General features: G+C 52.0%; 2 protein-coding genes across 14 annotated transcripts in view; both read left to right on the forward strand.

Moving 5' to 3' along the window:
• EHBP1 (EH domain binding protein 1) overlaps window positions 1-7,052 on the forward strand; it is a 282,634-nt gene extending 275,582 nt beyond the window's left edge. For all 12 annotated transcript variants that reach the window (XM_050952010.1, XM_050952011.1, XM_050952015.1 and 9 more), the window contains 2 exons: window positions 5,490-5,604; window positions 5,982-7,052. In XM_050952010.1, the coding sequence (XP_050807967.1) occupies window positions 5,490-5,604; window positions 5,982-6,072 (206 nt within the window). In that variant the 3' untranslated portion in view covers window positions 6,073-7,052. The remainder of the gene's footprint in view (window positions 1-5,489; window positions 5,605-5,981) is intronic.
• Window positions 7,053-11,879: 4,827 nt separating this feature from the next.
• On the forward strand, window positions 11,880-22,294 carry OTX1 (orthodenticle homeobox 1). 2 transcript variants are annotated; one of them, XM_050952218.1, is made up of 4 exons: window positions 11,880-11,955; window positions 14,583-14,811; window positions 16,043-16,194; window positions 20,633-22,294. In XM_050952218.1, exons 2-4 carry the CDS (start codon window positions 14,715-14,717, stop codon window positions 21,386-21,388), a joined length of 1,005 nt encoding a protein of 334 aa, XP_050808175.1. In that variant the 5' UTR covers window positions 11,880-11,955; window positions 14,583-14,714; the 3' UTR covers window positions 21,389-22,294. The 2 variants fall into 2 exon arrangements, with proteins under 2 accessions (XP_050808175.1, XP_050808176.1); XM_050952219.1 differs by lacking the exon at window positions 11,880-11,955 and adding an exon at window positions 12,988-13,046.
• The last annotated feature ends 317 nt before the right edge of the window (window positions 22,295-22,611 follow it).

A 22,611-nucleotide genomic window follows, 5' to 3' on the forward strand; every position in this document is an offset into this window, starting at 1 on the left:
AAAAATAAGTATTGGGCATAACTTTTACAGTAATGTCCCTTAATTATTTTTATTGTGGGGACTTCAAACCTAAGATCTTTGAATGCCTTACAGAATATGACAAATCACACATATAGCTTGATAAAATAAAATTAAAAATAGCAAAAGATGCCAGACATCAGAAAGATCAGATCTGCTTGTTACGGTAATAATGATACTATATACAGGATTTTTCCAAGAAAAACAATGTTTGTTTACACTACTCTTGTTATGTTTTTAAATTTTGAATTGTATTAAGATTATAGTTCTCTTAGGGACTTTTTAAAGAAGGAGCTATCCAGATAAAATGATGATTGAGGCTACAAGTATGTTACAAGATGCTGAAATACAGTTTTGAAAAATTGACTCTGGGTGTATATGTCAGTGCTTTCAAGCTTTTCATGTCTGATTTATGCTTGATTTCAAATATTAAGAGATTTTAAAAATAACAAAACATGTAGTAAGGTTGACTGTAGAAGAGATTAGAAAGTTAAATAGGCTAAATGAGGAGTGGAAGGCAGTATGTATCAAGAGAGGCTCATGAACAGTTGGTGCCATGTAAAAGATGTGAAAGGACAAATCTAACATATGTGTACAGATATTCCCACTCCAAAACATATGGACATGAAAAAAATAGCAGGGTGGTTTCTGTTTGTGTGTTTGTTTATTTAAAGTGATTGTTAGTAGCAATGTTCTGATTCATACTGGTACTTTAAAAAAACAAGTCTTTGAGAGGTGATAATTACTGTTTCGGTGAATTGCTCTAACTCTTCCACCCGTGACTCTGCTGTTTAAAAATCTATCAAACAATTTACTTAGCTAGTTGATGACAGGGAAAAAAGAGACTTGCAAAAGGTAGCAGCCTGCTGATTGTAGATAAAGGCAGTTTATTGGCCATCGGCCTGCCCTGCTAGTCTGAGCAGTGTGGGGGCAGTACTGTAGTTTAGAGGTGCTGACCGTTACAGTGTTCAGTGATGTGGAGACAGTGTCCTCTTAGCCAACTGTTAAAATGGATGCATATGCAGTTGAATAGCCTTTTGGAGTGTTAAGAGCACTTCACACAGAACACATGAATGGCCAACAGTGGTAAAAAGAGAAATACTTTTTTTCCCCCCATTTAGCAGCAGAGATAAGAAAGGGAGAGTAAAGTACTGGCTGCTAATAGCAACAAGCTATTCATATCGTTACAAGTGAATTTGTTGCTGAAAATGCTCATCCCAAGAAGGGCCTGAAATAGTTCTAAAGGATCATAATATGCTGAAGGAAATATCCCTTACTTGGTTTGTTTTAGCATGGGCAATTGAGAGTACACTGCATGTGTTTGTTGCATTAAACAAGGTACGCATTTCAGAGCTTGGATATTTCTGCATCCATAGCTGAGTAGCAGGATACCTTAGACTTAAACACACTTCAGTTACCTTCCCTTTTTCCCCCTAGATTTAATGCCTCCTTAGAAAAGATAAGTTCATTTTTGCACACCTTGGGGTAGTGTGTTCATTTTCTGCCCAAGAAATGGATCTTCTTTAGGATTTTGTACATCTTGATTTATTCTTGGCTTATAGTTTGAAGTGGGTGCTCTTCTAAAAGGATTTATGCATAGGTTCACTATTTTTGTAGTTATGGTTTATATGATAAGCTTTTTATATTTAAAATCAATATGTAATCCTGTGGAGGAGCTTATCCCCTAAAACCCCATTTGTAAATCTATTTTAGCTTTGTTCCACAGCACAGCCACAGTATTCCATAGATTGATTAGGTTCAGCAGGAGAATCCTATCAAATGGCCTGCTCTGATGATGATGCAAACTCTTTCAGGATTGCTAGTTGACTGGAACGAAAGATAAGACTTGACTGCAATCCCCCAATGTGCTCTTTACAAAACTAGTGTTAATTTTCATCAAAGTGCGAGGCTTACTTATTATAGTGGCAAGGTTGAAGGTTTTACTAGAAGAACTTAAGACCATTTCTATTACTGTGTTTCTATTGGAGTAGTCTGCCTGTTTTCTCCAAGTAGTTATCGGTTTAAGCAACTAAAACAAAGACAATATAAAGTCCATGTAGATGAATAATTGAAAACATTTAGATTTCATTCTGAATTTAACAAACTACGTAATTTGAAACTGCACATTGCAAGAGACTGCATGGGGTCTTTGGCTTTCAACACTTTCAGCTCATATACAGCATCAGAGCTTAATCCTATTTTTATCCAGAGTGTAGCTTTTATAACAGTATTATTCTGGAATCTTCACATTAATCACAGTCTATATTGTAGTTTCCCAAAGCTGTAGGCAGTGCTGGTAACTATATATAACAGGTGTTATAGATAATCCTGTCTTAAAATGTACAGCAGGTAGAAGCCAAACTTGCATGCCGTTGTTTTTTAAATATATTGACGTCTGTGTTCTCTCTGAAAGCTGGGGGAGGTGTGTTTGGTCAGATATTTTTCTGTATAAAACAAGCTCCTAGTTTAATATTATATAAAACAAATATTGACCAAACACTCTGTCAAAAAATGCCTCCCTTCCTAACAAACTGCTTTTTATTTGTCTTCACTTCTAAGAGAGAAATTCAGTTTTTCTCCTTTCTTAAGAAATGTATACAAGTTAATTAAGCTAACTCAACAAAGCAATTGTGTACTTGTGCTAATGAATCTTTGCATGGCATCTTCACAAACAGCACTACTATCTACTGTAACGACAACAAAAATCAGTGTCATTCTGAGTGTCCCATAAGACATTGTTTACCACACACTGCTGTGAGCTGTGTCTACTATATCAATATCAATAGGTAGGAATGTTACAGAGGAAAAAGTAGTTCATACCAAACCTCCAGGTCTAATGTAATTCTCAAATATTTTGGCTTCTGTCTGCACACGTAAGATGTTACAGTAAATTGCTTCTAACATTCAGAAAAATAAGAATGTTTTAAAAAACTGAAACTGCCAACTAAGATAAAACCGCAAAATATTAGATAGCTCATACCCACGTAGAACTGGTGCTTTTCAGATCCTTCCTTAATTTATCTGGATCTTCAGATGTCAAAATATTAGAGAAACCTTGAGATCAGCAAGATTGTAGTCAGAAGCACAGAGAAGTTAGACTAGAAGTTAGACAAGGTTTGGAGGGCATGTGAACAGGCGGGAAATTCTGAACGATGTCTTTTTTTCCTTGTTTCTAGTCGGATTACTGACGTAGTATGACATATACTTGTGAGTCTGGTTTGTTTCAGTGAGTTGAAATCCCTTAAGCTGGCACTTAATTTTGACATGGAATACCGTGTGATTTCACAAAGAGCCTGTTCTGAGTTCGAGCTGTAGAAGGCAGGATTTTTTAACAAGTTGAACTGAAGCAGCCCATCCTGAAACATGTCAGACTAGGAAAGGGCAAATATTAATGGAAATCAAAAAAGTATGTTCTACATTAGCAACTAAAAGGCAGCATTTTGGGGCAGCATGTTTGGGCTGGACTGAAGGTGAGGATGATAAATTACAAGACAAATTGATTTGGTTACCACCTGGAAAATTAGCTTCCATAAGTATGAGTGGTAAGAAACAGCCCATTTAAAAATACGCAGTGAGAACTGTCTACAGGACTCCTGCCATGTAAATGTGTTGGAAGGGGACATAGTGTCACTATATCAAGTTCTTGCCCATTTATAAAACACTATTGTGTACATTTGCTTATGTCAAATGTATATATACACATTTCTGTTTGTATTTTCTGTGTGTGCATGTCAGTATATGCACATACACCTATGTTAGTTTTATGGATACATGTCCACAGAGAATGATAAAAGTGGTTACACATTCCTGGCTTTTTGCTGCTGTTCTAACCTTTATTGCATGATGATGCATCTAATTTTTAATTTGTAAATACAAGACTGAATTCCCTCTAGCACCACTTGCTTTCATAAAGCTTCTGAGCAGTTCGCTGTCTTGAATAAATTTTGCTTTGGAGGGGGGTCAGGGGGATTTGAACCAGCACATTCTTGTGTGGTTTGTGAAGATTCACATGGTAACCATTGGTGTGCATTGTTAGGTTTATCTGAATAAGCACCAGCCATGTGAGTTTTAACATGATTGCCCAGGGCAATAGAGAGAGAAGAGAGAAATCCAAAGGATTGCACACTCTCTTTCCTCTGTTTTTTGGAAAGTGCACAGAGGGGAGGACACTGCTCGAGTCTGTGGTTATGGACATTTTTAAGCTGGTGTCCTGTTTCCCTCCTGGTCCTCATTTGTTCTGCTATCTCCCTCATCATCTACTTCTCCTTCTTTTCATTGTTTACTTTCCTAATGAGGGAGGCGGGGTAGACTGGTGGTTTGATTGACAGCTACAAGCCCTTATAGTCTGGCTCGAGAGCAGTTGGCTTGGACTTCAGGCATGTTCCAATCATAAATTTGCCTTCTTTTTATGAAATGCAGATACGGTTCTGTTAAGAGGGACAGAGAACATGCAAGGGAAGCATATGGGGTAAAAAATGTTCCTTTGGACTCCTGGCTGTAAGCATGCACAAGATTTGCAATGGGAGCACGATTAGACATTGTCCAACCTTGTGCAACAAAATAATTTCAAAATCAGATCTGTAATTGTCATTTAGCAAAGTGCCTTGGATTTAGCCATCATGCAAACAATCAGACTGGTTACATTGCTATGGAGAGGGGTGCTATGTAATATTGTCTACCAGATGTATTTTTACTTCAGAGAAAAAATGCTAATTAACTGACACCTACTTTTAAAGTTATTGTGAAGCATATGGTGCCCAGTGTGAGATACTTCCAACTGTTAAGATATACCAAGCAAGAAATTAGCAAAGAATAAGCTATTTGTACGGAGATGGAGTTAAATTCTAGATTAGGAAAAGTTCTTACAATATTTTTTGGTTCTGTGAATTTTGCCAGTTTCAGAAACAAATGTGCCCCTCCCCCCCATCCAGTGTATTTACAGAAAACAAGGCCAGAGCTAGAAAGATCTCTAGAATAAGATAAAACCAAACAATAAATGAAAAAAAAATACATATGATCCCATTTGTTTCTGTTTTTTTTTAATTGCTATTTATAAACTGATTCCAGTCTGTCCAGGCCTTGGTTAAAAGTTCTGTGAGAGATTTAGAAATTAGGCATCTTGGAATAATATCGCTAAATCTAGTATAGACATTAGTTGTTTATGTAGACGTACACATTTATGGCAATGATTTACAAAATAATGCATGAAGTCAAATGCAGATCTTCAATAACTTGATATTTTTGATTTACACAAATTCACACAAATGTGAAATGTTATCCCTGCTTAAAGTTCCACACCCCTCTCGGGTCACGGAAAGGAATAATCTTTTTTTTTTTTTTTTTGCGAAGGCCAAAGATCTGACACCCATTATTTGAATCATACAGAAGTTAAGACTAAAAAGATTTTAAACCACACATTTGGGGCAGGGGGTGTCTTATTGTTATTTCATGTATTTGTATTTTATTTTCAGATTGGCAAAAGAATGAAGCCCAGAAAAGGCGAGAGCAACTTTTGCTGGATGAACTTGTAATTCTCGTTAATAAACGTGATGCCCTGGTCAGAGATTTGGATGCCCAAGAAAAACAGTAAGTATGACGTGTTCTTTTTCTAAACCCCCTAGAGACAGTCTTACTTTTCTGTGAATGGCTTTGCTTTGTGTCTATTGTCTGGACAGTAAAAGTTTGAGGAAAGTTCATAACAAAGGCAGTATGTTCTCTGGTGATCAAAAATGAAACATGAACTCGAGGGGTTAGTAATGATGATCCATTTTAAAGAAAATCAGACCATCACTAGAGCCCGATCCTCAAACTGAATGGTGCTATCACATCTGACTCTAGAGTGGTGCTCAGTATCAAAACCCCTTTGGCAAATTAGCCTGCAGAGAGGCTGGGTGGTGTAAAGAGAAACTGCATTACCTTAGATAGAAAATGGAGAATAATTGTATCGGGGGTTTGTTTTTCAGGGCCGAAGAAGAAGATGAACATTTGGAAAGAACTCTTGAACAAAACAAAGGCAAGATGGCCAAGAAAGAAGAGAAATGTGTCCTTCAGTGATTGGCCTTCCTGGAGCAGATGCAGTTGCATTTTGTAGTCCAGACCTTTCTTACATTTTTAAAATACTGACCCCAAGACTGAAAAAAAAAACGATATTACCATTCAATATTTCAAACAAAATTAAAACCTTTGCCCTTTTGTTAGGCCAGCTCTATACTGCATTGTTTTCTGGATTTCTTATTTTTTTCCACTCAAGCAATATTGTCCCAAACTAGCTTTGTATTATGATTTATTTGTGAGCTTAGTCATCATGTTGAAATTCTGTTAAATACATTTGCACAGAAACATTGTTGTGGTGGTGATATCAGAAATATTTAAGAGAAAAAAATCTGTCTGTCTGGATTTCTTTAGCTGGAGGAAGAATGAATTCTGAAATAAATATGTTTTTGTTGTAATAGAATTATAGAGGGAAAAATAGAAAACAAAAATCATTCTGAATGGTTTCATCTAGTCCTGCCATATGTAATACTTAATAAGCTATCTAAATTTTATAGTTACATCAGATTCAATCCAGTTATTAAAATGTGCTATATTTACCAGTGTTTATTTCAGCAGCGTTTTACATTTTATTGTATGTATAATATAAATTAAGACTGTCTGATTGCTCAGAGACTAGTTCTTTAACATATGGTTTGAAAAAGAGCCTTGTGATCTGAAGATGTGATGTGAGATGGGGCTAATTGAAGTGCATCAGTTTACAGAAACATTTTGTCATTAAAGGCTATGCCATTTTTTGTAATTATTTATTACATCTAGTTTTGTTCCCTTCTCCATTTTGTTGGACCTCTGCATTGGCTCCAGAACGCTGTTCATATTTATTCTGTACCTATTAAAGTCTGTTCTGCCATTGTGTGCAAACTCCCTCCCAATTCATGTTCCCTCCGCTTACATCGCGCTCATTTTTGTGACAACTGTTTATTTATTACAAGACTGAGTCATATATAAATTTTCAATAAAAGCCGAATCTTTCTTACCGTTAACTGCTGCTGTCCTGTCTTCCCAGTGTGAAAAGTTTATTACCTCTGATTGTTTGGGGGGGGGGGAAATGGGGAAAGGTTAGTTAATTTTTAAAATTAATTTGTCAAAAATGTCAAACGCAACAGCTTCCTACCTGAAACTGAACAGTCTAGATACAACAGATACACCTTCAGACACAAAAAATAGAATTTTGGTGGGAAATTTAAAAGCAATGGAAGTGATATTTATTTTTAAACTTTCCCACATATAAGCAATGTTTGTCCAAGTAGGTTCCAATCTCTCTTTCGGAGGCTGTTCCTGTTCACACTGAGATTTTGCAAATGGACCCTCTGGTCACTGCTACTTTGTCAAAGCTTTTCATAACTAGGAACATTGCTTCATTTTCTTCACCTAACGATTCCTTTGCAGTGGCTTGACTTTTACAGCTCAGTGGGCCAGATCAAAGCCCTTTGTTAACTCTCAGAGAGCTGCAGTTTTAAAAATATATATATTGTGATAGAACCAAGCCAGACCAAAAGTTCAACTTTTTACTATTCCTGTATTCGCCTGCTCAGCTCACTACAGCAGCAAGCAAACCCTCTTCTGCAAGGGGACCCCTAACAAAAGGAAGTCTGTGCAACAAGTCAAAAGACCTGAAAATAATAATGCAGCAGGTTTATGCTTCAGAGTGTCAGAGACGTTTTACAAGAAAATATAAATCATGCGTCAGTTGGAAAAAAACAGCCCCATCGCGCACACAAGAATGCAACAGCCTGCCACGGCCTGGGGGAAAGTTTGAAGTTTCTAGGAAGGGACCCGGTGGCTCCGCTTTGCATTTGGTGGGAGGTGGCCCTGCAATAGTCCTGTTCCTTAAGAGTCGCCAGAGACCCCATTTGCAAATTGCCCCATCCAATCGCTGCAAAATCCAGCCAAGTGGGGCCAGGACTCAGGAGCTGCTTCTGCGGCTGCCGGCGCGGATGCGTTTTCCTGACCAGTGCAGGGAGAATCCACGATATGTTACAAAATCCACATCGTGAATAATCCGGTTAAAATGATAACAAGCGCCAGGGTAAATACGCGGGCCCTGGGCTTGTGCCGTTGGATCTGCCCAGAATGGGAATCGCTTGCCGAGCTGGTTCATATGCTAAATGAATTAAATCTCTTATCTCCTTCGATTAGGGGCTGAAATTCGGGCCGGGCCAGGATCCCTCTCCCCCTCGCCACTTCCCTTTTCGGGGAGTTGTTTCCCTCCTGCCGCCGGCCGCCTTTCCAAGCCGCTCTGCACTTGGGCAGGGACGAGTGGGCCTTTTTTGTTTTAATGTGGGTTAATGCGGTTTATCGGGTCCTAAGAGTCAGATTAGAATTTGTTAATTTGCAGCGAACATCTGTTTACCCTCGCCGCCCCTCTGGCTGTGGGGTTGGGAGCAGGAGCCTGTTCTAATGACACCAGCCATGTCCTCGCCGCTGTGATTAAAGAGGGAGAAATAAGTTTTGACAGCTGACGTCCTCTTTGGCCTTTTAAAACTTTCCCATTCAGTTGCTGAGCGCTTCTCAGTTTGGCTTCCCTGGGCAGGTTCTCTGCAATGCAGGGCTCTGGCTACTTCTAGCCAGGCAGCTCCAGGGATGGATTATTCAGCGCCCCCCCCCCCCGGGCGGGGTGTGAGTTGTTTTGGGGGGGGGGGTGCTGGGACTTCCCAGAGGTCCGCATGAAGCCTGGGGTGGGGGGTGACAAGCTTGGACACCGAGGGCAGACCCAACACAATACAATGCAGGCTGCTAGAGGCGGTGTTGGCAGCGAAGAGGGGAGTTGGGACTTGCTCTCCCCAGAAAGGGGGGGGGGGAATATTCTCAATCGAGCTTGTTTTCGGTTAAACTAGAAGCCGGGCTGTGTTCGTTAGTCGCTGGAAGGGAGAAGTGGATGTTGGGCTTCTCTCCTGAAGTATTTCTTTTGGGGGGTTTTAAGTGCCTCTCTGCAGGGCCTGAGCTGCAGAGCGGCCCCTCAGGAAGCCCCTCCTGAAAAGCCAGATGCAGTTCCCACCAGCCAGGTTTGGGGGGTCTTAAAACGGTGACGCTAAATTCAACGCATTGTCCTAACCCCTATAGCTTGAGGGGTACTTCGTATTTCTGACAGCAGATTCCGTAGGAACCGCTCGGAAAGGAACCTGTCCCAGCCAGTGCCTCGCCCTGCAAAACCGCTCCAGCCGGACCTGTGCGGAGCATCAGAGAGACCCGGCTGCAGCCTCCAGCTCACTGACCTGCCCCAGCACCGGGGAACCGAAGCCCCCCCTCCAAAAAAGTGCCCCCTCCCCGTGCCCCAGCCAGCCGCGCACCTTGCCCCGAGAGGGGCCGCGGGGAGGCAGAGCCCTGCTGCAACTTACCTGGCGCACAAGCGAGCGCTACCCCCTGAGCACCAGCAAAGGGAGTCCGGGCTGGGGGCCCTGGAGCAGAATCCAGGAGCCTTCCGCCGGCGCCCAGTGCCGAGCGGGGCCCTTTCGGGGCACGGCCAGCCCCTTCCAGCGCGGTCCCCGGGGGTGGCTCCTCGCAGGACAAGGCAACCTGGCTGCCCGCCTCCGCCTCCGCCGCGGCTGCTGCTCCTTCTTCTCCTGCACCGCAACGTGCGCGCCAGGCGGCAGCCCCGGGTCCCCGGAGTGTCGCGCCAAACTTTTCTCCTGCTCGCGCTCTGCCTTGTGCCCCCTGCCTCCCCCTAATCCAGGGCTTTTATGGGCTGCGCGTTAAGAAAATTCGCCTGCAATTTGGGATTAGACAAACACTCTGATTACACTCGCGCGCGGAAAGGGGGCCAGTGCTACTTGATACCTTCGCCCTTCCCGAGCCTGGATCCCATCCTGCGGCGCTGAGCAGGGGCGCGGGGAGCTGGCGAGGGCCAGGCGGACATTCCTATGGAGCCCAGCACCCAAATGCTTCGCCTCCATCTGCCCCTGTGCATGACGAAACCCTCTGGGCGAATACCCAGGAGCTGCTTATTGGGGGGGGGGAGGGATATCGCTAATAATATTGTATTTCTGGCAAGGGGCTTGGCTGGAGTCTGGCGAGGCTCCTTGTGCCAGGACAAGCGCGTTGGAGATCAGCCCTGCCTTGTTCAAAACTGGCCCCAAACTCATTGTCCGCCGCTCTGGGACAAAAGCTCAGGTGCCTGAGCCCAGCTCGCCCCCTGGGCGGACAATGGCCAAGGTAGGGACCGGGGGAGGGGTGTCCCTGGTCAACCCTTTACTCCTTTTTTTTTTTATGAATGGGCTGCGGCGCCTTTGTTCCGCGGAGAAGTGCCCGTGTCGCTGACTTTTGTGGACTAGAGAAAAATCTTGTAAACCTCCTTTTCTTTCGTCTGCCTCCCCCCGGCCTTTGATTAGATGTCCCCTCATCGCCCGAAAAAAATGTAATTTCGTTGGGCCGGCGGTCACTTCCTTTGAACATTAGCTCGCTTTCAGCTCCAGCTTCAATTAGAAGGAGTTGATTTGGAGAGATCAACAAAAGACCCGCACCAAAGCCTTATTAAAGGTCCTAAGCAGATCTCCTGGCCCCTTTGAGAAGCAGTTAAGGAAACAGTGCGCATCCATGATATTCTGTTACCGTATTTTATTGGGACGCCAAAGGAAAGTGTCTTGTGAAAAACACTTACTTTGATGCCCGGCCGCGTTTAATTTATTTTGCTGGCAACGAGCTGATTTTTTTTTTTTGCATTTTATTATTATTACCCCTTTTCAGCTTCCCCTTTGTGTGATTAGACATTCTCCTGGTAAACTACAGAAAAAAAAGGAGTAATTCTTAGGAGGGGATTAGGGCCCTTCGTTAATATTTATGAGCTGGTGCAAACTTAAACCTATATATGGACAGATAATTGTACGGCCTAGAGTTTGGAGAGAAAAGACAGAGTTGATGGTCACCAATGGCCATTTCTGCCACTTCCTTCGTTTTGTGGAAACAATCGGTGCGTTTCCAGTAAAGGCTTTAACCGATTTTCAGCAACTGACAATTGTAATGTTTCAGAAAGGGGGGAGAAAAACCATCCCAGGCCAGGCCAATTCGCAACCCCCTTTTCTGCGAGCCCAGGTCCTACCCGAACCCAAACGGGAATGAAAGGTCCGGGTTTAAGCGCCTGGCCAGGGGAAGCCCGGCCATTCTGTCGTTGTGAATATACATTTCTGTGCACATGTAACGAATGTGTCAGGCAAGACCGTACGAAAAACGGGAGGTGCAAACTTTGGGAGACCGAGTGGGGGTTGCAGAGAAAAAGCCGAACTCAGGGAGGATTGGGGAAGCTTCCTCCAAACTAGAGGGAAATCGCTCCCCATTCTCAGTGGCCAGGCATGGAGATCTCGCCCCTGGAGACACTCAGTTCGGGATTTCTCGCTGTCGGTCTGGGTTCAGGGGGCGCTTGCACGCGCAAATACAATCCGACGCGCACACGCAGCAGTTAAACGCGCAAAAGTTCGCCCTGGGCGCAGGGCCTGCCAGGGTGCAAGGGGGAGGGGCGGTCGGCCTCGGGCCTCTGCCCGCCGCCAGCAGAGCTCATCGGGCTTCGCGTGGGATTGTCCCCGCACTCGGCCGGGCTTTGTCTGGGGCGGGGGTCGAGCGCGGACCCGGAGCGGGGCTCGTTGCACGGGGTCTGCACGAGGCGCAGCAGCAGCCGCCGCCTGCCCTGGGGGAGCCGGTGCGCGCGGCGGGCTGGGGTGGAGTGGGGAGCTGGGGGGGGCGGAGGGGGGCGTGCAGAGGTAACCCGCATCCTGCGCTGCCATTGCCCAGGCGGCTGTCAGTCAGGCGCGGGGCGGCCGGGGATTGGCGCCGGGGCTGGTTACGCACTCGCCTCGCGCTCACATACAAGGGTAGGGCAGTGGAAAGGTGATCAATCTTCATCAGGCTACATTTCCACTCACCTACGCGCCCGGGCGAGACCGCTCCTGCCACAAGGTAAACGCGCCTCCTGGAGTCCGGGCTCCGCGCGCCGCGACCCCCCCCCCCCCAGCCCAGCCAGGAGTTAGCGCCGGACGCGCAAACAAGTACCAGGAGCAGCCCCCGCCCCGAACCCGCGTCCCGGCGCCGCTGGCCGGGGAGCCCAGCCGGGACCTCTTGGGGGCATTGCACCGGGAGCGGCGCGACGGGCTGCACCGAGCGCCCCACGCCCGGGACTTGGTGGGGGGCAGTGGCGGCGCCCCGGCCCCTCTGCTCTGCCCGGGACCCTGCGGGCAGCGGCTGAACCGGGCCGGGCCCTCGGCCCGCTGGCGAGCCTGGGCGAGGCGCTGAGGGCTGCCCCCTTCTCCCCGCCAGACTTTGCAACTCCCCTGCAAAGTGGCTGCTCCGCGCGCCCAGGGCAGCCCGGCAGGGTCCCAGGCGGCGCTGGCGAAGCCCCGCACTTGGGGGGGTTTGGGGCTGTTTGGTTTGGTTTTAGCTGAAGGTGAGCGCCCCCCCCCCGCCCCCGGGCTCTTAGCCTCCTCCAGCGCCTCGCCTCGCCTCACCCCTCCCTGGGATGGTGACACTGCAGGGCTGGCAAACAAACTTACATAATGAGCGCCTGGGCCAACTCACTCCGGGCTCAGCCCTGCACATTTCCAGGAGCCACTCTGGCGGCATCTGCTCGGAGGAAAGCGCTGGCTTCTCGTGCCCGGTGGGCCTGGCCTGGACTAACGCGCTGGCTTCAGTGGTCCATTTCCAAGCCGCGGATCCGCTTTCGAGCCATCTCTCTCTGGTGCCGGGGCGCCTCCGTTTACATGGCGTGGGCTTAATTCCCTCGGATGTAGAGGCGCGGGTGCTTACGCTTAGGGGGTCTCTGGGAGGCTAGGTCGGCCTCGTTCAACACCCCTTGGCCTGGAGGGTTAGGGCTGTTTGGAATGAGGACCAAGTCCTGTCGGGAAAGAGAATATACGGAAAAGTCAAGAGAGACCTCTTTGGAAACCTCCTGCAAACGTATCTGTGCCATTCTCTTATTTCAAGCTGCTAACTCAACCGGATGTGTTTAATTTCCACACCGAACTAGAGGGGCTCCCGGCTGTCCAGTGCAACAGGTTAGCCTGGGAGCTGGAAGACAGAGGTGCTGGAGCTAGTGGTGGGGGGTGTCTGTGCGCTTCTGCTTGAAGTGCTTTCCATCCGCCACAGAGTTTACACTTTGGTGCACTGGCTCGCTGCACCCCCACGATACAAATCGTTTCAGCACCCCTGAAGGATGCAAATTAATTTGGAAATAGTCTTACCAGCGAAAACAAACAACCCCCCCCCGCCCTTTTAATCCTTCTGGTGTAAATACAGGAGACTCAGCTGGAGACAACATGGCCCTCAACGCAATTAAAGTTTCTAGCTAGTGATTAATCGTGATTAGAGCCGCCACCATCTGTTGCTGGATTTAGGATTTTTATTTCTTGGGTTTGTCTACTCTAATTTTTCTCGCGGGGTAATGAGGGTTCTTGGGGGTCTGTGGACAGCGGAGAGAGATTCCTGGGTTTGGAGACGGGATCAAGGTAGTGGATTTTACCTGGAGTCCTCGCTCCGGGACACAGACAAATGCATTCCAGCTCCCGGGATCTCCGGGTAAATTCTTTGCATCAGGGGAATGCTGGAGAACAGCCCGAAAACAAAACACAAACCCTGAATTTGCAGGAAAGCGAGAGGCGAAGTGTCCGAGTTTGCACTTCTCAGCGCCCTGCAATGGCTCCCAGCAAGGCATGGCAGGAAAGAAACTCTGGCAATGTCTCGTTTTATTTATTTAGAATAAAATCCCTAGTGAGAGACCGTGAAACCCCCCCCCCCCACACACACACACACGTTGTGCCTTTCGGTAAACTTGTTTCCGTCACCCCTACGGGAGGAACCCCCCTGGAATATAAATTTCAAAGTCACTAAAAATCCGTTTGTTTTTTAACTACTGGCCATTTCTAATTAAAATGTCCCCTTCTGCTCGCTCTTAAATTAATTATACGTCCCCCTTTTGGTATCTCGTTTTGATTTCTAATCCAATTATCTTTTTAAATAATTTGCTTTATCTCCCCCATCACTCGGATTGTGCCCCCCTCCAAGCCCCACGGCGATTGTATGTTAATGTGGCTCTGTTTAAAAAAACTCCCCTCTCCCCCCCCCGCACTTTCTTATTCCCCTTCGTTTGGGAGGGGTCGGCCATATTGATTGTCCCCCCGCCCTCTTTTCTACATGCGCAAAAACTTTAAAACAATAACAACGAAAATGGAGAAACTTTCGATTTTTATTTGAGCGAAATAAAGCCCCGTTTGCAGCGAGCAGGGGGCTTTTCGGACTGCGCTGCTGTGCGCTTGCGCCTCTCTGTGCACCGCAAACGATTTCATTTAATGCACAAAAAATAGTTCCAACCTCCCTACGCTTTCGATCATTTGCAGTTGTATGGGGATTTTTTAATTGTATTTCTTAGTGCTTGGTCTGCGCCGCTCCGGTCTGGCTGTAAAACTCCGAATCCCAACTGTTTTGTGTTGTGCCCTGGAAGCGACATGGCTTGTCCATTCCGCTCCGAAGAGCTGCTGATGTTGGTCTTATGGTGTGTGTGTGTTTTTGTTTGTTTTGTTTTTTATTTCTTTTAGGGAGCGGGGAGTCTCTTCTGCGCCCGGATTTTCTGCCATCGCCTGGAAGAACCAATTTTGTGACTTCGAGAAATTGTAGACAGACTTTTTTTGTATATATATAAATTGGGGAAAATCTTTCCAGCTTTTAGCATGATGTCTTACCTCAAACAGCCCCCCTATGGCATGAATGGGCTGGGGCTGACCGGACCGGCTATGGACTTACTGCACCCCTCGGTGGGCTATCCGGGTGAGCATCAAACCTCTCTCATGTCCACCTCCACCCCATATGCCCCTCTACCAGTCAGGTCACACTGCTCAGCTGAGACAAATTTGTACCATCAAACCTCTCTCATGTCCACCTCCACCCCATATGCCCCTCTACCAGTCAGGTCACACTGCTCAGCTGAGACAAATTTGTACCAACTCATTTTTCTCCTGTCTTGTAACGAATATGAGAGCAATGGGCTATTTCTTCCACTCCAAGACTGTACCTTTTTAAAAATACATGGGTACATTTTGAAAAAAGATTTAAAAGAGAAAATCTGCTCGTTAGATCCTTTTTAAAGTCATTTGTACTCTCAAAATTAACTTCGGGGAGAATCACCAGGATTTCAATAGAGAAATCTCCTTCCCGCAACAACGAAATAGCTTTTGTACGATCAGATAAGAAGTTTGGAAAGTTTAAATTTCTGTTTAATTCATGTGCTTTTTAACAGTGGGAAACTACTTAGAATAGTTAACTTTTATTTTAAAAAAATAATGTAATGAAACTTGTACTAAACTCCACAGAGGCGCTGCCCTGTGGTCCCAGCTCGGCCTGTTCCTAACTTGTGTGGTGTTATGATTCTCCCCCATTCGAATTTTTTTCTTCCCTGGATTGTAATTTAAACACACAAACAAACCCTGAAAACTCCTCTCTGGGGCCGTGCGGGGCCCGCTGTGCATGGATTGGCGGTCGGGGGGCCCGCAATCCGCTTTGCGTTCCCCGCCGTATTTTGCCTCGTCAGTTTCACTTCGGCCTTAACTTTTGGAGCCAGTTTCTTGCTCGCAGTTCCGCCCCTATCTCCCGCCTTTTAAAAAAAATCATCTTCGGAATCGCCTTTCCACATCCCAATGCCACGAAGCCTGGCTTCTGGCCTTGGTCTAACTATAACCTGTACGTTTTGCTGGAAGGGAGAGATGGAGGGTAGTTTTTCTCTCATATTGAACGAAGGTGGAAATGAAATACTAGTTATTTCCCTCCAGGCTCCCCTCCCACGCACCGATTTCTGTTCTTTGATTGCTCGGATGTGAATCCGCCTGCCTGCGAGCACCCCGATCTGTAGCAACAGGCTTGCAGGGCCCGGCTCCGCGCCCCGTCCTGGGAGATTTACAGTGGGGGGAGGGCTGCAGCCCAGCCCCCTGCTGCTGCTGGGGGGCACCCGAGTGGGGGTCAGTGTGTCTAACCCGCTTATCTCCGTCTCCCCCGGGCTCTGCAGCCACCCCTCGGAAGCAGCGGCGAGAGCGCACCACCTTCACCCGCTCGCAGCTGGACGTGCTGGAGGCGCTCTTCGCCAAGACCCGCTACCCGGACATCTTCATGCGAGAGGAGGTGGCGCTGAAGATCAACCTGCCCGAGTCCAGAGTCCAGGTCCGGTACCGTCTCCACCGCCGCGGGGCCAGGAGCTCCCCGGCCTGGGCCCCTTCTGCCGATCCGCTCCGGCAGGGGCCAGCTTAGAGGCGGGGAGGACTCGCTCAGGGCCTAGATCCAGCACCCGGCCGGGCAGGGACTGGCCAGACCCGGCTCCGAACAGTTCCCAGCGCGGCCTGCCCTCCCTACCCTGCTTCGGGTGGGGGGCCCCGGCCTGAGACCCGCTTCAGCTCCCAGGCTGCTCCAGGCGCGCCTGGGGTGGACGGGGAGGTGGGGGCACAGCAGCGCTCCCCTGCCCGCAGCAGTGAATGCTGGACCCCGCACTGGGCTGGCTGCCGGCTAAGCCGAGCCATGGGGCTGGACGGCCCTTCTGCGCCCCTGGGTTTGCGCGGAAGCTCAGCGCCGCTGGCTTGCTGGAGCAAGGCGCTGGCCGCGTTTGGGGAGCCGGGGTGGATCATTCAGGCCTACAGGGGAGATTTTCATTCCTGGCTTTTTGGGGGGAGGCGTTCCCCGGCTCTGCTCTCCAGCCAGTCCGCGACCCCTCCTGGGGCCGATTGCTGCCCCTGCCTGGGCCGACGGGGAACAGGCTCCGCTGCAGCGCAGCGCCCTGCCCCCTGCAGAGGCGGCTCCAGGCCCCAGCACGTCGTGCTTGGGGCGGCATGCGGCGGGGGGCGCTCTGCCGGCGCCGGGTGGGCGGCAGGCACGCAGCCTTCGGCTGCATGTCTGCGGAGGGTCCACCGGAGCTGCGGACCGGCCACTGGCAGAGCGCCCCCCGCGGCATGCCGCCCTGCTTGGGGCGGCGTAATGTCTCGAGCCGCCCGTGGGCGCCCCCCCTTTACCGTGGGAAATCAGGCCGCGCGGGAGGGAGCCCCCCGGGGAGGGAAGCTCTCCGCCTGCCCAGGGTGTCCCCTCGCGGGGGAAACGCCGGGGCCAGGGCAGCGTGGGTTCCGGAGTCATGTGCAGAATAAAGGCAGATCGTGTCCCGCGGGCCCCCTGTGACTCTGCGGGGGGGGGGCAGCCCTGGTGGTGGGGATCCACGCTTAGTTACCCCGGACACCCCCTGGAGCGGCACCCTCCCCCGCATCTCGCCATAGGCCTGTGGCTCAGCCTGGCGCGGGTGACTTTTCCTGGGCCGTTCCCCGGCCCTGGCTGCAGACTCGGGCGTAGGCGCTTCCCGATGGGGATGGGGTGTGGAGGATGCTTTAAAACCCACCTCCCGGGACCAGCTGAGGAGCCAGCCGCGCCCGGCCTGGGACACGTGGGTGTGGGGCAAGGGGCAGAGCCCGCAGCCAGCTGAACCTGGCCTGGGGCGGGGGGGGGGGGGGGCGCCCGCAGAAATGGCCCCTCGGCCCAGTGGAGGTGGGAGGAGGCGGGCCTGTCACCTGGCCACGGGAGCTCCACGTGGGGCCTACCTGGCGCCGGGTTTGGTCCGGATCCCAGCACCAGGGCAGGGACAGAGGCAAACTCAGCCACTCGGACTGCTGTTTTTGCCCCCCCCCCCCCCGACAGACCCCACCACAGGCCTTCCGGACAGACAGACCAGTCTCTGCAGTGTGGGGCCGGGCTGCCCCCCGCGTGCCCCTCTCCCTAGCAGGGAGGTGTAGCTCTGTCCTGGGCCCCTAGCCCTGGCCTAGAATGGGGGGAGGGTGCGGGAGGGCCCGTGCTCTGCCTCTCTCGCGGAGGGCTGGGTTTTCTGGGAGGCTCAGTGGGGTACTCTTTGCTGCGCCCCAAGTCCGGGGAGGGGTTGTGCTGGAATTCCTCGGACGTTGGTCACTATGTCCATGCTCGGTGCTGTCTTTCTCGCCATGGAGCGGGGCTGCTCTGCTCGGCATTGATCCCATTGGGCCCATTTCTCTACGGGCTGATGAGGGGTGTCCGGCGCTGCAGCGGGTAGGGAGAGCTCTGGTGATGGGAGCTGGATGCTGGGCCCCTCTCCCTTGAGGGGGTGGGTGTTCTGCTGGGGCGGAGCGGAAGGGGTCTAGGGGGCTGGATTGATCAGGACCCAGCACGTGTTTTCCTCCTTTGCAGCTGTGCTGGGGGATAGCTGGCAGAATTGGGCGCTGTGCCCTTCTTCCTGGGAGCTATTGCGGGGGTGGGGAGGGAGCTGGATGCTGATCACTCCGTGCTCCCCGCAGGCTGGGGGAGCTGGGTGCCGTCTTGGTTGTTGCGGGGGGAGCTCGTTACTCTGGGCGTCTTTGCAGGCTGGGGGCACGGGTGGCGGAGCTGGGGGCTGCTTCGGGGAAGGGGTTGAGGCGCTGGCTGGGGGCAGGGCACTGCACTGTGTGCTGATGGCTCCCAGCTCCCTTCTCCGCTAGGTGCTGCGGGCGGGGGAGCAGGATGCGGGGTCCGCGGGAGTGCTGGGCATTGATGGGGCCGGTTTGCCTTGTGGGCTAGGGGGAGGGGTACGGCTCTGGAGGCTGGAGGGGAGAGCAGGGGCTAGTGCCGAGGTGAGCCGCTGGGGAGTGGGTGGGCCGGGTGCCGATGGGTTTGTTCCTCCGTGCAGGGTGGGTGGGGTATAACGGAGGCGGCCATGGGTGCCGAGGGCTTCAGTCTCCTTTGCGGGTGGGGGAGCTGGCTGCTCTGCTGGGGAGGCCAGGGGGAAGCTGGGTGTGCCCTGGGGGAGCAGGTACTGATGGCTCTGCTCTCCCTGCTAGGCCTGGCGGTGGGTGGAGAAGCCGGGTTGTGCCGGATTTAGTTTGGAAGCCAGGAGGGGAGGGGAGCAGCCGGTAGTGGGGAAAACTCCCTTGTTTGTTTTCCCTTGTGGGTGCGGGATGGGCGCTGGGCATAGGCGCTGGTTGGCAAGGATCGTGGAGGAGCTGGCAGTTAATGGCTCATCTCTCCTTGCAAGCAGGGGGATGGGTCCTGGGTGTGAGACTTATGACTGGAGGTGCGGGGTGAGGCGTAGTGTGGGAGCCTGGGGGATGGAGTTGGGGTACAGGGGAGGTTGGTGCTGGTGGCAGCTGGTGGATGGGTGTGGGCGCTGGGAGTCATGGCTACTGGTGGTTGGACGTGGATGGGTGCTGAGGGGGATTTTGTGTCCGTGGATGGGTGCGGGTGCTGGAGGGACTGGGTACCAGTGAATTGCTATGAGCACCCAGTGCTGTCTGGAGTGCTGGTGAATGTCTGGGGGTGCTGATGGCTGTCAGAGGTACTGGTGGATAGTTCTGGGTACCCGTGGATGGCTATGGGCTGTTGGAAGGCTATGCAAGCCAGGAGCTGTCTGGGGTTCCGGTAGGTGGCTAGGGGTGTTGATTGGGGGGCTTGGGTGCTGGTGGATGGATTGGATGCTCGGGGGCTGGATGCTAGTGGCTCTGGATGCTGGGTGAAGTGGGTGCCAGTAAATGGCTATGGGTAATGGTGGCTATTTAGGGTGCTTGGAGCTGGGGGGAAGGCTGTGATGCTAGGGGAAATGGGTGCTGCTGGCTACTCAGGGTGCATGGGTGCTAGGGGAAGTGGTTGTTTGGAGTGCTCGAGGATTGGTTACAGGTGCTGGGAGGGCTAGGGGCCAGCAGATGGCTATGGGCGCTGGGGGCCAGTGGCAGGTGCTGGGGGAAGTGGGGGCTATGAGGTATTCGGAGGGATGGATGTCGGTGCTCGGAGAAGCGGGGGCCGGCTATGAGGTATTGGGGGGCGGGGATGGATGTCCGTGCTCGGGGAAGCGGGGGCCGGCTATGGGGTGGGGGGTATGTGTGTCGGTGCTGGGGGAAGTGGGGGCCGGCTATGGGGCATTTGGAGGGGGATGGGTGTCGGTGCCAGGGGAAGCTGGGCCGGCTATGGGGGCCGAGGGCCGGCTATGGGGTATTGGGGGGGGGGTGTTGGTGCCAAGAGAAGAGAGGGCCGGCTATGGGGTATGGGGGGGATGGGTGTCGGTGCCGGGGAAAATGGGGGCCGGCTATGGGGTATTGGGGGATGGGTGTCGGTGCCAGGGGAAGCTGGGCCGGCTATGGGGTATTGGGGGGTGTTGGTGCCAAGAGAAGCGAGGGCCGGCTGTGGGGGTTGGGGGCCGGGTATGGGGGGGATGGGTGTCGGTGCCAGGAGAAGCCAGGAGGGCTGGCTATGGGGGCCGGGGGCCGGCCATGGGGTATTGGGGGGGAGGGGATGGGTGTCGGTGCCGGGGGCTGGGGGAAGTGGGGGCCGGCTATGGAGTATTGAGGGGAGGGGTGTCGGTGCCAGGAGAAGCGAGGGCCGGCTATGGGGGCCAGGGGAAGTGGGGGTTGGGGGCCGGCCATGGGGTATTGGGGGGGAAGGGGATGGGTGTCGGTGCGGGGGGCTGGGGGAAGTGGGGGCCGGCTATGGGGAAGTGGGGGTTGGGGGCCGGCCATGGAGTATTGGGGGGAAGGGGATGGGTGTCGGTGCTGGGGGAAGTGGGGGCCGGCTATGGGGTGCTGGGGGGAGCGGGGGTCGAGGGCCGGCTGCTGACGCCTCGCTCTCCCCGCAGGTCTGGTTCAAGAACCGGCGGGCCAAGTGCCGGCAGCAGCAGCAGAGCGGCGGCGGGGCCAAGAGCCGGCCGGCCAAGAAGAAGCCGTCCCCGGCGCGGGAGAGCTCGGGCTCGGAGAGCAGCGGCCAGTTCACGCCCCCCGCCGTCTCCAGCTCGGGCTCGTCCTCCTCCTCCAGCTCCAGCTCCTCCGGCAGCGCGGCGGCGGCGCTGGGCAACCCCGCGGCGGGAGCCGCCTCCATCAGCGCCCCGGCCTCGTCCATCTGGAGCCCGGCCTCCATCTCCCCCGGCGCCGCGCCCTCGGCCGTGTCCGTGCCGGAGCCGCTGCCGCCCGGCGGCGCGTCCTGCATGCAGCGCTCGGTGTCCGGCGCTGCCTCCGCCTCCTACCCCATGTCCTACGGCCAGGGCGGCGGCGGCTACCAGGGCTACCCGGCGGCCCCCTCCTCCTCCTACTTCGGCGGCGTGGAGTGCAGCTCCTACCTGGCGCCCATGCACTCGCACCACCACCCGCACCAGCTCAGCCCCATGGCGCCTTCCTCCATGGCCGGCCACCACCACCACCCGCTGGGCCAGGGCTCCGGCCACCACCACCACCATCACCACCACCAGGGCTACGGCAGCACGGGGCTGGCCTTCAACTCCCCGGACTGCCTGGACTACAAGGAGCCCGGCGCTGCCTCCTCCTGGAAACTCAACTTCAACTCCCCCGACTGCCTGGACTACAAGGACCAGGCCTCCTGGAGGTTCCAGGTCTTGTAGGCAGCGCCCGCCGGGCCGGCCTGGCTCCCTGCGCCTGGCCCTGCTGGACTTTTGCTACCTGAGAAACAATGGCCTTGCTCCTGGCCTAGCCTGCGCTGACCCCCAGCCCCGGGCTGGCCCTGCTCCTCCCAGCTCCGGAGCTGCCGTCGGTGCGTTTCCTTTTCCCGGACAGGACTGGGTCTCCATTCCCCATGGTCATCACTAGTAATCGTTCATCATCCCCGGCCAAGAGCCCCCTACAGCCCCTGGCTCAGGGCTGCTGGCTGAGATCTGCTGCTGGACCCTCCCCAGTAACTCTTATTTATTCCTTCTCCGCACCCCGGGATTATTCCGTCCGGTGGGCTAATTTTAACACGAAACGCACAGAGACCGGAAGAGAACTTTGGTGCGTCTCCTCTCCTCGATTTAAAAAGAACTGCGCCTTGGACACACAGACTCCCCTCTGCCCTGCAGGCCGCCCCCCAGCTGTTTGACGACTCAACTTTCTGGAACTCCTTGTGTCAAGGGCAAGGCAGGGAGTGGACACCCTGTACCCCCTGCCCGCTGCAGACCCTGGGTACCGCTGTCTTGTCACTTTGGAGAGCCTGCGGGCTCTCTCTCGGTAGGACAGCCGCAGCCTCTTGCTGCAGCAAGCAGCAGGAATGGTGTAAATATTCGGTCCGTTCCAGGGACCAGTATTATTTTTAGTTGATGTTATTGGGTTGAAATTTTGAGTTTAACACGCAGGACATTGAAATAAACTAAACTTCTCTCCTCCCCTTTCCCCTTCAACAAATTTTCGCGCGGGGCGCGTCAGGATTCTCAGCGCTGCATCTTTCCTCTCTTTGGGGTGCTCCTGCTGCTTCTGGCAAATCAAACCCACTCCAGGGAGAAGAGGCGGGGAGGGCAGGCGAGTTGGGATGGTGATTTTAGGGCAGAGCTATAATGGGTGGGGAGGGGGAGCTGGGAAAGTTAGGAAGAGGGGGAGGAAAGGCTTGTCCAGCGGATCCGCAGTCCAGATCACAGACCAAAAAAGAAAAGGAGAAAAAAAATGAAATAAAAGCAGCTCAAATTCCCTCCCTTTTAGCCCCCTCGGTTTGTCTAGTGAGTTTTTAGTGCACCAGCCTTAGCCAGCCACGCCTGCGCATCTGTCTCAACGATGGGTTTGAACCGCTTTGTCCCTCGGTGGAAAAGGAATTTGTACATTTGATTATTACACCGTAATCCAACACGTACCTGTTGAA

The sequence above is a fragment of the Gopherus flavomarginatus genome, chromosome 4, assembly GCF_025201925.1.
Source record: "Gopherus flavomarginatus isolate rGopFla2 chromosome 4, rGopFla2.mat.asm, whole genome shotgun sequence".
Lineage (NCBI taxonomy): Eukaryota > Metazoa > Chordata > Testudines > Testudinidae > Gopherus > Gopherus flavomarginatus.